The sequence below is a fragment of the Gopherus flavomarginatus genome, chromosome 7 (assembly GCF_025201925.1).
Source record: "Gopherus flavomarginatus isolate rGopFla2 chromosome 7, rGopFla2.mat.asm, whole genome shotgun sequence".
NCBI lineage: Eukaryota > Metazoa > Chordata > Testudines > Testudinidae > Gopherus > Gopherus flavomarginatus.
This window is the reverse complement of record NC_066623.1, coordinates 112,657,957-112,670,285: the sequence shown is the minus strand read 5'-3', so window position 1 is coordinate 112,670,285 and position 12,329 is coordinate 112,657,957. Positions and strand designations below refer to the sequence as shown.

At 43.8% G+C, this 12,329-nt stretch overlaps 1 protein-coding gene across 6 annotated transcripts in view; it reads left to right on the top strand.

Moving 5' to 3' along the window:
- The window catches only part of MAST2 (microtubule associated serine/threonine kinase 2), a 359,963-nt gene that overhangs the window by 268,914 nt on the left and 78,720 nt on the right, over positions 1–12,329 (top strand). For 4 of the 6 annotated variants that reach the window (XM_050961825.1, XM_050961827.1, XM_050961829.1 and 1 more), the window contains 2 exons: positions 3,261–3,336; positions 11,183–11,203. In XM_050961825.1, the coding sequence (XP_050817782.1) occupies positions 3,261–3,336; positions 11,183–11,203 (97 nt within the window). The remainder of the gene's footprint in view (positions 1–3,260; positions 3,337–11,182; positions 11,204–12,329) is intronic. The other 2 variants (XM_050961826.1, XM_050961828.1) reach the window with 1 other exon arrangement.

The window sequence follows — 12,329 nt, the reverse complement described above, 5'->3', positions numbered from 1 at the left end:
TGAGTTCCAAATAATCTCAGCTCAAGCGTTGTCTATCTACATAAAAATTTGCAGACAGGTCAATCTCGAGTAGAACATATGCAGTGGGTAGTCTTTGAATACAAACTGTTAGGATCAATGATAATTTTTTCCATAGCTGAAAGTTTCTCCTTTAGCAGAAGCTCAAAAAGAATGTTCTCCTTCAGACAAATTAGTGAAGAATTGTTCTTTGTGAAAATAGTTACATTCTCATAGTCCCAATGGGATTCAGGCCACAGGCTGCACTCATTTAGTACAGCCTTTTTCAAAATGTCCTCTATTTCTCATTGTTCCCCAAAGGACCAAAGTCACAGGCTGTCTTTAGTAATGCCTCCTGCTGCTGTCTCCGTTCACCTGCTCCTCTCAGTGTCCCTCTCTGCGTCCTGACAGAGGAGGGAGTCGTCATCTTCCCTGAGGACAGCTTGATTTCACTCTCATTGGGAACAATGGGAGGCAATGTAAAAAATGCTTTTACCAAAAATTGCTTACTTAAATTTCTCTGGAAATGTAGTCATTCTATGTTTTGCATTTATGAGCTGACTTTGAAATGCTTTAATAATTTCTCCTTCCCCCAGGCAGTTAGAGCTCTACTTATCCAAGGCCTTATCCTGACATTCAGTTCACTTTCTTGAATACTGCATGCATCTTTTTTCCCATCAAAGGCTGGGATATTTATTCTAGTAACTTTCATTATGCTCATATTAAGTGCCTGACTACTGCACACTTCGCTTGGTGAGAGAAAACCCATATTAGTATTAGTATTATTCTGCTAATTCATTGTAGAGCTTACCAACTAAGCTAGTGTCATTTAACAAGGCATTTTAATACTAGTTGGCTGGCTTGGACTCACATTTATCTTTCCTCTCCTTAAATAATTTAATCACATGCAGTCAAATTATTTTTCAAACAGGACTATATTAATGTGAACTAGAACCTTTTAGTTCGCTCCTGTAACGCCCAGAGAGGAGAGTTTGCACTGGTATTCATATCCCATACTACGAACTGCAGGTCAGTGTAGACATAGTCCCAGTTGCCTAATAATAACACGTATCTGAATTGGAGGCTTATCCCATTTATCTTTAGCTTTAGCAATCTTGAGTATAAATAAAAACTTATAATCAAAATAATTTTGAGTAACTGAACTAATTGAGTAATGAGATTTTTTCAAATTTCAGTATTATCTATGTGGGTGTTTTAACACTTTTCAGTGTGCTCAGTCTGGTACAGAGATACTGTACTACTAATTCCTTGGTATAGTCGTTTTCAGATTTGTATGACACATTTCTATCCAGACTCTGGAATTTTAATTAGGTCCCATGTGAATGATTTCTAGTTCGAAAATGAAAAGCAATTAGTTCTTCTACTCTACTCAAATCTGGGTGAAGCTTTTGAGAAGCTTCAGGGAGAAGGAGAATTTCTACTTTCCTTTAAAAATTTCCCATCTGCTGTAACTGAAGAAATTTTAATAAGAGAAGCCCAAGTGTGTTGGTCTCACCCGGCAAAGATGATATAAACCTATTTATTCTGTGAGCAAAGGTATATTCTCCTGTTGCTCAAGGGTTAGAATTGCTACTATTGGACTGAGACTCCTCACTCTTAGTCTCAAGTGGTGCTTTTACAAAGAGTGACTACTGCTCATTAGATAAATCAACACACTGATACAAGAATGTTAATGATATAGGAATGAACCTTTACATGTCCTAGATATGTCAAGGGAAACGGAGTGTGGCTGAGTCATCCTTTCAGTTTAAAAATCCCAGAATGCCCTCATGGGGCCACAGACAGCCGCTGCTTCATTAAAGTTGCACCTGCCCTCCACAAACACGACATTCAACATGGAGGCTGAATGGCCTGAAAACCTCAGAGACTGCAGTCGTGCTGCATGCTGTCCATAACTCATGTATTTTGAGTCTTGTCCGCAAAGCAATAACAGCAATGGCCTGCCAAGCTGAGGAGCACGAATTCTGAGAAGGGTCTATGACTTCCACGTGGTTTAATAATAAGCTACACATCAAGTTTTCAGGCCAAATCTAAAATCAATTTCATGTCCTCTCTGAATTCTATTAAGCAATGTTCACAGAGATTGCTGTTCATACATTTTAAATCTTTACACTTTCTAATATTTCAGCTGATTTCCTAGATTTTTCAGCTTTCGTACACTCTTGGTCCACCTGTAGATAAGAATTCTCTATTAAACTAAAAGTTCTTGGCAACAAATCTTTTTCAGAGATCAAAGTCTCTTCAAAAAGTTAATTTTAATGGATGTGCATTAATTAAACCTAAAATTTAAAATAAAATTAGCATATGTCTCATATGAGTAAGACAAATGGACTATCCTCTAATAATCCAATGCCGGGTGCCCCAGAGGGAATGAACAGAAGAGGTCATCATCAAGTGAACCATCTCCTGTTGCCCATTCCCAGCTTCTGGCAAACAGAGTCTAGGGACACCATCCCTGCCCATCCTGGCTAATAGCCATTGATGGACCTATCCTCCATGATTTTATCTAGTTCTTTTGAAAGTTTGTTCTACAGTTTTTGTATAGCTATTTTGGTTAGATATGTTTTTTTTTTAACTTAAGTAGTTATGGAGCCCTAGCTAGGTGCTGTTTATTACTGTTTGTTACAGTTTATTACTGGCATAAAGGCACCGTAAGTTGATATAGCTTATTTCCCTTCCCATATAAGCACCTTTATACCAGAACAACTGTTCCACACTAGGGAGTTGTACCACTTTATTTAAACTGGTATATGCTTGATGTTGCTGGCATTGTAAGTTTCATTGTTTAGGTCAGCATCAATCCTGCTTTGCATCACCCTCAACCAAGACAAAGAAGGTTCATGTTCCTTGTTAATATAGGAGAACGGCTTGTAGAAGCACATATAAAGAGAAGAATCTTTGATATCCAGTATATCACCATGCCCATCAAAGTAGTACTCTCATTCCTTGGCTACTGTTGAAACCCAGCCACCATGCTTTGAGCATTGGCCTGCTAAACCCAGGGTTGTGAGTTCAATTCTTGAAGGGGCCATTTAGGGATTTGGGGATTGGTCCTGCTTTGAGCAGGGGGTTGGACTAGATGATCTCTTGAGGTTCCTTCCAACCCTAATAATCTATGATTCTATAGATGTTAATCAAAACTGTTCATGTAGCATGCCAACTCATTCATCAAATATTGTGAAAAGAAAGTTATTTGTTGTGAATGTAACACAAATGTAAATGTTTCCCACTTTCTCAAACAGGCAGCAGTCCTTTGGACAGTCCCAGGAATTTCTCTCCCAATGCACCTGCTCATTTTTCCTTTGTTCCTGCCCGTAGGTAAGTTAGCACATTTTGTTTCTTATGACTGGCATGTGAAAGCAACCTGAGTGTACTGCATATTTTCTACTTCGGAAAATAGTTTCCATTTAGAGGTTTTTAGGTTCTGTTTCATATTCAGATTAGACTGTGATTTTAGAGTCTAGAAATGTCTTCAGCATTCCTGTTTTCTGTCTACAGGTACTGATTGTCACTCCATTATTATTATTATTTATTGTTTTTTTGTTTAGATTACAGTTGCACATTTTGGTTGCTACTGCAAGGTGCTTTCCAAACATGGGAGATGATTCAGAGTCTCTGCATGAGGGACATGCAGTCTAAAAAAGCCAGAGACAGAAGGGTTGGAGAGCAAAGGATGGGATAAAACAAGGTGATAAGGGTGATGATAGACACATAGTTTATTAGTCACATTTCCATGGCACTCTTTCAGGTCCCGCTTCCTAATCAGTAGATGAAGTGTGTTTTAAGGGATCTTGAACATCTCCTTTTTAAAGAAACCTATTTGTTCGTGGAGCCAATCAAATTCTACATATTTGTTCATCAATTCTTGATCTCTTTGCTACCTATGACATTTGAATCTCTTTTTTTGATATAGTAATTTAGAATGAAATACTCAGAATTTACCAGATAGGTAAATGTCTGCACCATAAGACTGGTTGCAACCTGTCTTTTTCTCTGTCTGTTCCCAGTCTTTGATCATGACAGGGAAATAGCAGCCATTAGCAATATAGCTATAGAAAGGAGAAACAGTTAATAGGTTACATTTAGTATTAATTTAACTTTTGCCAAAGGAAAGCGTAGTGTTTCACTAGCATAATACAGAGGGATTGAAATGTGGAGCGGGCAGTTGCCTCGTTGACAAGTTTAGGAAGGGTGTTCCTATGTGGTTGATGGTGTGCGGAACCTCACATAACAGCTGCTAATCACATCATGTAACATACTTTTGGAAGGAGCTCAGATTCCATGGCGATGGGTGTAGTGTAAAAAAACAATAGAAGAGAAGGTGTGAAGACAATTGTGAATGAAACAGATAAATGGAGTATTGAATTTGGCATCCTTAGCAGAATGAAGGGCACAGGATGGGAGTGAGGGAGGCATAACACAAAGAGAAAGAAGTTGGATAAGTAGCAAGGAGCAGATAAATGTTGGGCCTTGAAATCAAGGATAAGACTGAACCTGGTGTGGTGTATGTGGGGGAGGGATTCTAAGGGGGTAGTAAGATCAGATTCATGTATGAGGAAGATGATCCTAGTGGCTGCATTTTGTTGGACTGAAATAAACCATCTGAGTGTTGGCCAGAGAAGCGGAAGTTGTGGTAATCAAGATGGGATATGATGAGGGCCTAAACAGGACTTTTAGCTTGATAGATAGATAGGAAGGTGAATCTTAGAAATGCTTTGGAGGAAGAAAGTGGCAGGATTTGGAAACAGTTGCGATATATGGGGCAGGGAGAGGGAGAAGTCAAAGAATGCCAATGGGCTATACTCCTGAGTGTCAGATAATTTGAGGAAAGCCTTTGCTAGTCAGTCACTTGAGTTGCTTCTCACCTCTGACACCTCTATATATTGCTGGCAGCAGACTTTATGCTGTTTATCGGGCATCACAAAAGGATGAGTTATTGTTAGTCACAAATGTCATGGTTTCATATTAATTATCTGGATCCGCACCTGTTATATAGGGGACGGGGAGAGGAGGAGACAGGCAGGAGGGAAGAGAGCAGGTTCAGTACAAACGGTTTAAATGCAGGTCAGATCCTGAGCAGGTGTAAATCAGTGTAGCTGCACTGAAGTCACTCGAATCATGCCAGTTGACAGCAGCATGGGATCAGGTTCCAGGACTGCACGAAGGAAAGCTTTCGATAAAACTGGAGGCATAACTTCCTGCAGTTGTTGGCTGTTACAACAATTTTAGCAATATTACTTTTAAAGCCCAGCCCTCTTCAAAACAGAAAGCAAACCTTGTAACAGTATAACCTCAGCGGAGCAGTGCATTGTTTTCATAGGTGGTGTTGTGATGACAGTGACAGGAAAACTTGAACCTGCCCCTAGCAAATACCATCAGTGATTTTGCAAGACATTTGCTGCAATGTCTGCCTTTCTGTCTGAGCATTTATTGTTCAAACAGTGACCTGGAAATCAAGAATTGTGCAACGATTAGTGCTACAAAGCTCTAAGGCCACAACCTGTATACTGTGCTCTTTTAGGCATAACACTGCTCGTTGTCTAGCTTTTGCATTTCATTCAGTATAGAGAATGGAACTAGCCTGGACAATTTCACATTCTGTCCCATGTCACAGTACAATGGTGGTGGTGTTATGTTGTTTATTACAGTAAGACCAAGAAAATCCAGCTGACATTGGGGCACAATTGGGTTAGGTGCTGTGCAGACCACATAGTTACAGTCTTTTTCCCCCCAAAGAGCTTACAGTCTAAATAAACAAATCAGAAAAAGGATTGGAAAGAAAACAAAGGCCCAGAGACATGAAGTGACTTGCACAAGGGAGGTCAGTTTCTGAGCCAGGAGTAGAACTGAGGTCTCTTGATTCTCTGTACACTAGACAGCAGTTCTAAGTAGATACACCCGACCTCAGAAAAAACGCAGAAATTGGGCTTGTTTTTGGATTAATTGGCTCATGAGTTGCTTGTTGGCTAGTTTTTGGCTTGTAGCTTGTTGCTTCTTTTTTTTAATCCTGGCAAGCAGAGGCAAGGGAGGGGAGAGAGTCAGGGGTGCACAGTGGGCCCACCACAGTCCCAGACTGTATGCCAGGAGGAATCTAGTCACATAGAGTGTTGGGGTTCTTAAGGATTGGCTTGTTCTGGCCTTGTTTTAAGATGAGATTAGTTTGATTTTTGGCTTATTGTGAAAGTCTGGGTGCTTATTTACTGCGTGAAAGTTGGCAACTGGTCTTCTAAGTTAGGGTTCCAAATGCAGGTGATGGTGGGTAATATTTAACTCCAATAACAGTGTTTTCATAGATTTTTTTTTAAATGGCTTTTACAGAAATATTTCTATTAATGTTTCATTTTGTAAAACTTTTTTTTTTTTTTTACAAAACTTATATGGGGGCATCAAGTGCCTGGCACCTTAGGTTTTTGCCTCAGGAGAAAGGTGCTGTGAAAAGAGTATAGAAATACAAGTGCTACCATGTGGGGATCAAATTCCATCCCAGAAAAGGAGGGGCTGGAAGCTGTGCAAAGAAAGCTCTTGAGAGCTGTAAGGAATGGGGGAGAAGAAGGGAAGTACGTCACCTTTCTAGTAAACTCTGCCAGACAGAAGTTGTGAGGGAGCCTGCTTCCACAGGTAGCTGCTTCAAGCATTCCTCTGGAGAGAGGATTACCATTACTTTTAGCTTTTAATGAAGGGAAGGGGAGGAAGAATGGGAGATTTGGGAGGCTCAGGGACCCCCTTTATCTATAGCTTTACTAAAACACATTTTAATTTGGTCTAAGTTGTGTGTTGATGCTCAGTTTAAAATGTAAAATAGTTTCAAATTGTTTTTATTTGAACAAGGAACAAAAAAAAGGAAGAGGAAAATGACATCAATATTTAAAGTAGCCAAGATACCAGTAGCACTAAATCCTTAAAGTCTGGGTTTAGTTGTCCTGGCAGGGCTGGTGCAGCTATATTTAGTGGATCGCTACACTGTGTTGCCAGGAGAATTTCTGTGCCTTAGGTCATTGGAAAGTACTATGCTTCCTTATCTTATCTGAGCAGAATTTTCCATCTCACAAATATTATGCCATCATTGTGTGGGCCCTAGAGATCATCCACTTCTGACTCCTTCCTCTCTCACAGGCCCTGCCATCAAATAGAAATGATTCTTCCTCTTTGAGAGCTTGCTCATGTCGAGTCCATTCTAGGTGTGTGCATGCCCGTGTGCGCAGACGTCGAAGATTTTTGCCTTAGCAGTGTCTGTAGGGTCAGCAGTGGCACCACACTGAGTGCCACATTTGTGTGTCAGTATATCAGGCGCCGCTGGCCCTACGCTCTCTCAGTTCCTTCTTACCGCCTGGGGTGGTTAGTCGGAGCACCTTTCCTTGCATAGCAAGAGCTCTTGGTTTTTCACTTTTACTGACTTTGAGACTTAGGGCCTTGTAAATAGTTTGTTTATAGTACTTAGTGTTAAGTAGTTAGAGTTTTAGTGGGGACTTCGCCTCAGACGGGGCATGCCCTGGTCTCCCAGGTTTAAGTCCTGCGTGGACTGCCTGTAAGTAACCCTCATAGCAGCTGCCTCAAGTGCTTGGGGGAATCACACGTGACAGATAAGTGCCATATTTGTAAAAACTTTCGGGCCCGTACACAGAAGGAGTGGGATATTTGTTTACGGGGTCTCCTCATGGAGTCCGCCCTTCGTCCGGCTTCCGTGCTGCCCCGCCAGGGCTCGCCGAGTACCTCAGCCTTGGTGCACAGTGTGCCCCTGGCAGTGGGCTCCACCAGGCACCATTCCTCATTGCCAGTGTCCAAAGAGATAGTGAGGAAGCACGGCTTTCCGGCACCAGTCAAGAATGGCCATGGGTCGTCGAGCAAGGGACTCACTTTGGGCTGCCTGGCCACTCCAGAGCCACGCGTTTGGGCCTCCCCGGTTGGGGCCCGTAGCCCCTTGAAAGGTCCATCGGCGACTTCCAGGAGCAGCATGGGACCTAAAGCCCTCACGGCACCAATGCCTTCACAAGCTGCCCCAGCACCAAGAGAGCAAAGGCCTCCGCCCGCACCACTGCCACAGCACATGCCGCAGGAAGCAGCAACGGCTCCCCAGAAGGCAAGCCAGCCCCTAAGACCACTTGGGGCAGTGGAGCACTGCCGATCCCCCGAGACAAAGCAATGCTCTCCACCTCCATGCTGCAGATCGCTGGAGTTGCAACAGAGATCTTCTGGGGCTCACCCTCGGTCACCAGCACTGCAATCACGATCCCCACCGTCTCAACGCAGATCGCCTAGAGGGAGCCGCCAGTCTCCGTACTACCGGTACCAATCATCTTCCCGCTGGTCATCTTCTCGGTGCAGGTCCTGGTCACCTAACCTGTGGGAGCACTCTCTGTCATGTCTCCTGTCCCCCCGGCACCGGTCCCCTCGCTCTGGGCACGAGTCATGGACAGCGACAGTTAGCAGACAGACTCGGGTGTTGATGGCCCCACTGTGGTCACTGGAAGGGGATTTGTGCAGCGCAGAAGGGCAGTTTAGCCCCTTGCCTAGACTCCACTGGCGCGAATGGGTAACCGAGGCCACGTCGACGTTGATGGTGCTGCCTTGGCAGTGACACGCAGTAGAGTACATGGGGGATGCTGGTCATGGCGATGTCCCCTCCATGCTGCTCATCAGCCGTCGCTTGGGAGCAACAGATGGCAGCAGCGACTGCACCAGGCTCAGTGTATGAGGCGGACTCGGAGGTCAAGGCAGAGAAGACTGCACCTTCCCCTAAGCCTCCCTCCCCCACGGGGGAAGATGCCCCTGGGCCTCCCTCAGCACTGCAGTCCTCATTTTCGTCCCCAGACAAGTTCGTTGTGGGACCCAGGTAGTCAGGGTGCCGGAGCACATCCTGTCATCCCTGTATTGGTGGTTGAACCCTGGATCGGTGTTGGAGGGAGTTCCCTTTGTGGCCTAGTCCTCGTTGCTGACTCTGGTCTCAGGTGCTTTGGACCTGAACTGGGAGAGCCCATCTGGGCAAGCTCAGCACTCAAGGCTGCTGGCCGCGGGGCGATCTGGCCCTTCATATCAATGTCAAGCTAAAAGCAGTTCGCCTGGCCTGCCAGGTTTTCTTGCCCCACTTGAAGAGCAAGCTGATGCAGGTCCTCATAGACAATACCGCCACGATGTATTACTTTAACAGGCAAGGCAGAGGCAGGACATCAGCCTTTGGGACTTCTGTATGCGGCATGTCATTCATCTGGTAGCTGTGCACCTGCCCGGGACCAGGAATGTGTTAGCAGATCACCTCAGAAGGACCTTTCTTGTCTTGCAGCAAGTGGTCGCTCCACCCGGAGAAGGTCAGTGTGATCTTCCAAAAGTGAGGAACTCCCCAGGTGGACCTCTTCACGTTCCAACAGAACTAGAAATGCCACATGTTCTGTTCACTCAAAGGGATGTGGGGAAGGGATAGCCCAGTGGTTTGAGCATTGGCCTGCTAAACCCAGGGTTGTGAGTTCAATCCTTGAGGGGGTCCTTTAGGGTCTGGGGCAAAAATCTCTCTGGGACTTGGTCCTGCTTTGAGCAGGTGGTTGGACTAGATGACCTCCTGAAGTCCCTTCCAGCCCTGATATTCTATGATTCTTTGATGGATAGGGGTCCCGTGTCAGATGCTTTCCTGTTCCTGTGGTCGGGGGCCCTGATGTATGCCTTCCGGCCAGTGCTGTTGATCCGCAGGGTCCTCATGAAGATAAAACAGGACAGAGTGAAGGTTATCCTGATACCTCCTGAGTGGCCTCAGCAGCACTGGTTTGGCACCCTGCTGGACGTTTTGGTAGCTGCCCAGCTGCAGCTATCTCTCTGGCCACACCTGCTGCACCCGAACTTGACAGCATGGCTGCTGAATGCAGAAGAGCGGGAATGCTCAGTCCGGGTTCAACCGGTCTTGTTGGGTAGGAGAAAGCCCTCCACCAGAGCAACTTACCTGGCCAAGTGGAAAAGGTTCACGTGCTGGGCTTCAGAATGACTTATCCTGGCTGAGCAGGCCTCGCTGAAGGTGATCCTGGATTATCTTCTGTACCTCAAGCTCGCGGGCTTGTCCCTGACATCAATCACGGCCTGAATCCACTACTGCTATGAGCTGGCAAAAGTGTCTCCACCAGCAGTAGTCATGGCGCACTCAACTAGAGTGCAAGCGTCATCAGCGGTCTTTCTGGCTCAGATGCTGATCCAAGAAATCTGTAGGGCTGCTACCTAGCCACCTGTTCCACACGTTTACATCTCATTATGCACTTACCCAGCAGACCTGGAACGATGCTGGTTTTGGCAGGGCAGTGCTGCACGCCGCAAGACAGTGAACTCCAAGCCCACCTCCATTGACACTGCTTGTGAGTCACCTAGAATGGAATCGACATGATCAAACACTTGAAGAAGAAAAAACGGTTACCTACCTTTCATAACTGTTGTTCTTCAAGATGTGCTGCTCCTGTCCATTACGTTACCTGCCCTCCTGCCCCTATGTCAGAGTTGCTGGCAAGAAGGAACTGAGAGGACCTAGGGCTGCCAGCGCCTGATATACTGACGCATGAGTGCAGCACTCAAGGGGGGCGCCGCTGCCAACCCTTCAGATACTGCTAAGGCAAAAATCTCCGATGACTGCACACGTGGGCACGCACATACCTAGAATGGAATGGACATATGCAGCACATCTCGAAGAACAACAGTTACTAAAAGGTAGGTAATCGGTTTTTGTGCCCATGTTCTTCCCTCTGCATTTGACCTATTCTCTTCAGAGATTATCCTTTTTGTGCAGTATTTATGACTCTTCTTCCCACAGTACGGAACTGTAACCAGTTGATCCTTCAGCATTATGGAAAATATTGCAGTTCTGGTTGAGAAAGCAACATGCTAGTTTTAAGGGCAATAGGTTCACCACTAAATCTTGTAGGGTGGCCCTCATTTTGAGTAGCGGTTAATCAAAAATCTGACAGTAGGCAGTTGACAAGCATTCAGTGAGTATTTTTCAAACCCACAGAGTCAGTATATTCAGAATTCTCCCAGGAAGAAGGACATATCCACTTCTGTCCATGCAATGTTGTGTGACATTCAGTAAAAGTGACTGTAATGATCAATAGTCAAATTTTGTTACTGGTTTTCAAAAAATCACATTCATGATTTTTATTTTTCCCTTCCTTATTATCACTGCACAATTTCTTCAATTCAGCCATGGACACAGAGCAGACAGGTAAAGGGTATATCAGATATATGTTGCTGCTGTGTGTATGTAATGCTTTTGCATGATTGTATTATGATATGTGACTAATGAGTATGTGTGCTGTAATAACCCCATTTAGGCATTCAGCATTTACACTTTGAGAATAAAAATTTTGAGTCTTTGTATAGCAATTTATAATTAACAGAGATCCCTCCAGGAAAAAATGCTTTGCTCACACAACACATTGTCATGGTGAAGTTGATCTAGTCTACATTGCGTGATGTTAACACAACTGCCACAAACACACTTGCTTTAAAATTACTTTTTAGTAGGTTATGTGTGGCCAAACTTGTTTGTTTTGTCAATGTTTCATTGTCCCAGCAGGGATAATTCCAAAATGAAATAAATGACCTAAAGTTTTCTTTTGTTCCCAGCATCCCTTCCTAAATTAGTACTGCATCACTTTTTATATCTTTTCCTCTTATTTTACACATAGACGTAATTTTGAAACATTTTGCTAATTGAGGAAGTAATTTTCTTAGAAAGTCTTGCTGTCTGTTTCTTGAATTTTTGAAACAGAAATTTTGCTAGTCGCATACTGATGCTCTTTTGTTGGCAAGATACACAGCTGGTCTTCATTACACTGATTGATTAACACACTTCTCAATGTTGCATCAGTTTTTGTGGAAATGTTACCAAGAACTGAGACTTGCCATCTTGGGATAGTTTAAGTGGAGCTAAGGGGAATGGGAGATAGTTTTTACATCTTTGCAGTCAAAATATGAAAATCTTTTGAAGAGGAAAATGGGCCTAATCTTCTATCATTTTGCATCTGTTCAATAATATCTGTGCTTTCTAAAATCTCTCATCTAATATGTCTTATGTGGCCCTCATTGCCATAGTGTTTGAGCCTCTCTCAATCTTTAATGGATTTTATCCCCTCAACACTCTTGTGAAATAAGAAAGCAGGATTGTCACCATTTTATATATGAAGGAATTGAGGCACATGGTAAGTTAGGTGACTTGCCTAATGTCACATGGAAAGTCTGTCTGAACCAGAAACTAAACACTGATCTCCTAAATCCCATCCAGTCACCAGTCTGCTACCTGATCATGTAGCCCAATAATTCACATTGTCTGTTTACACTTGCTTTTA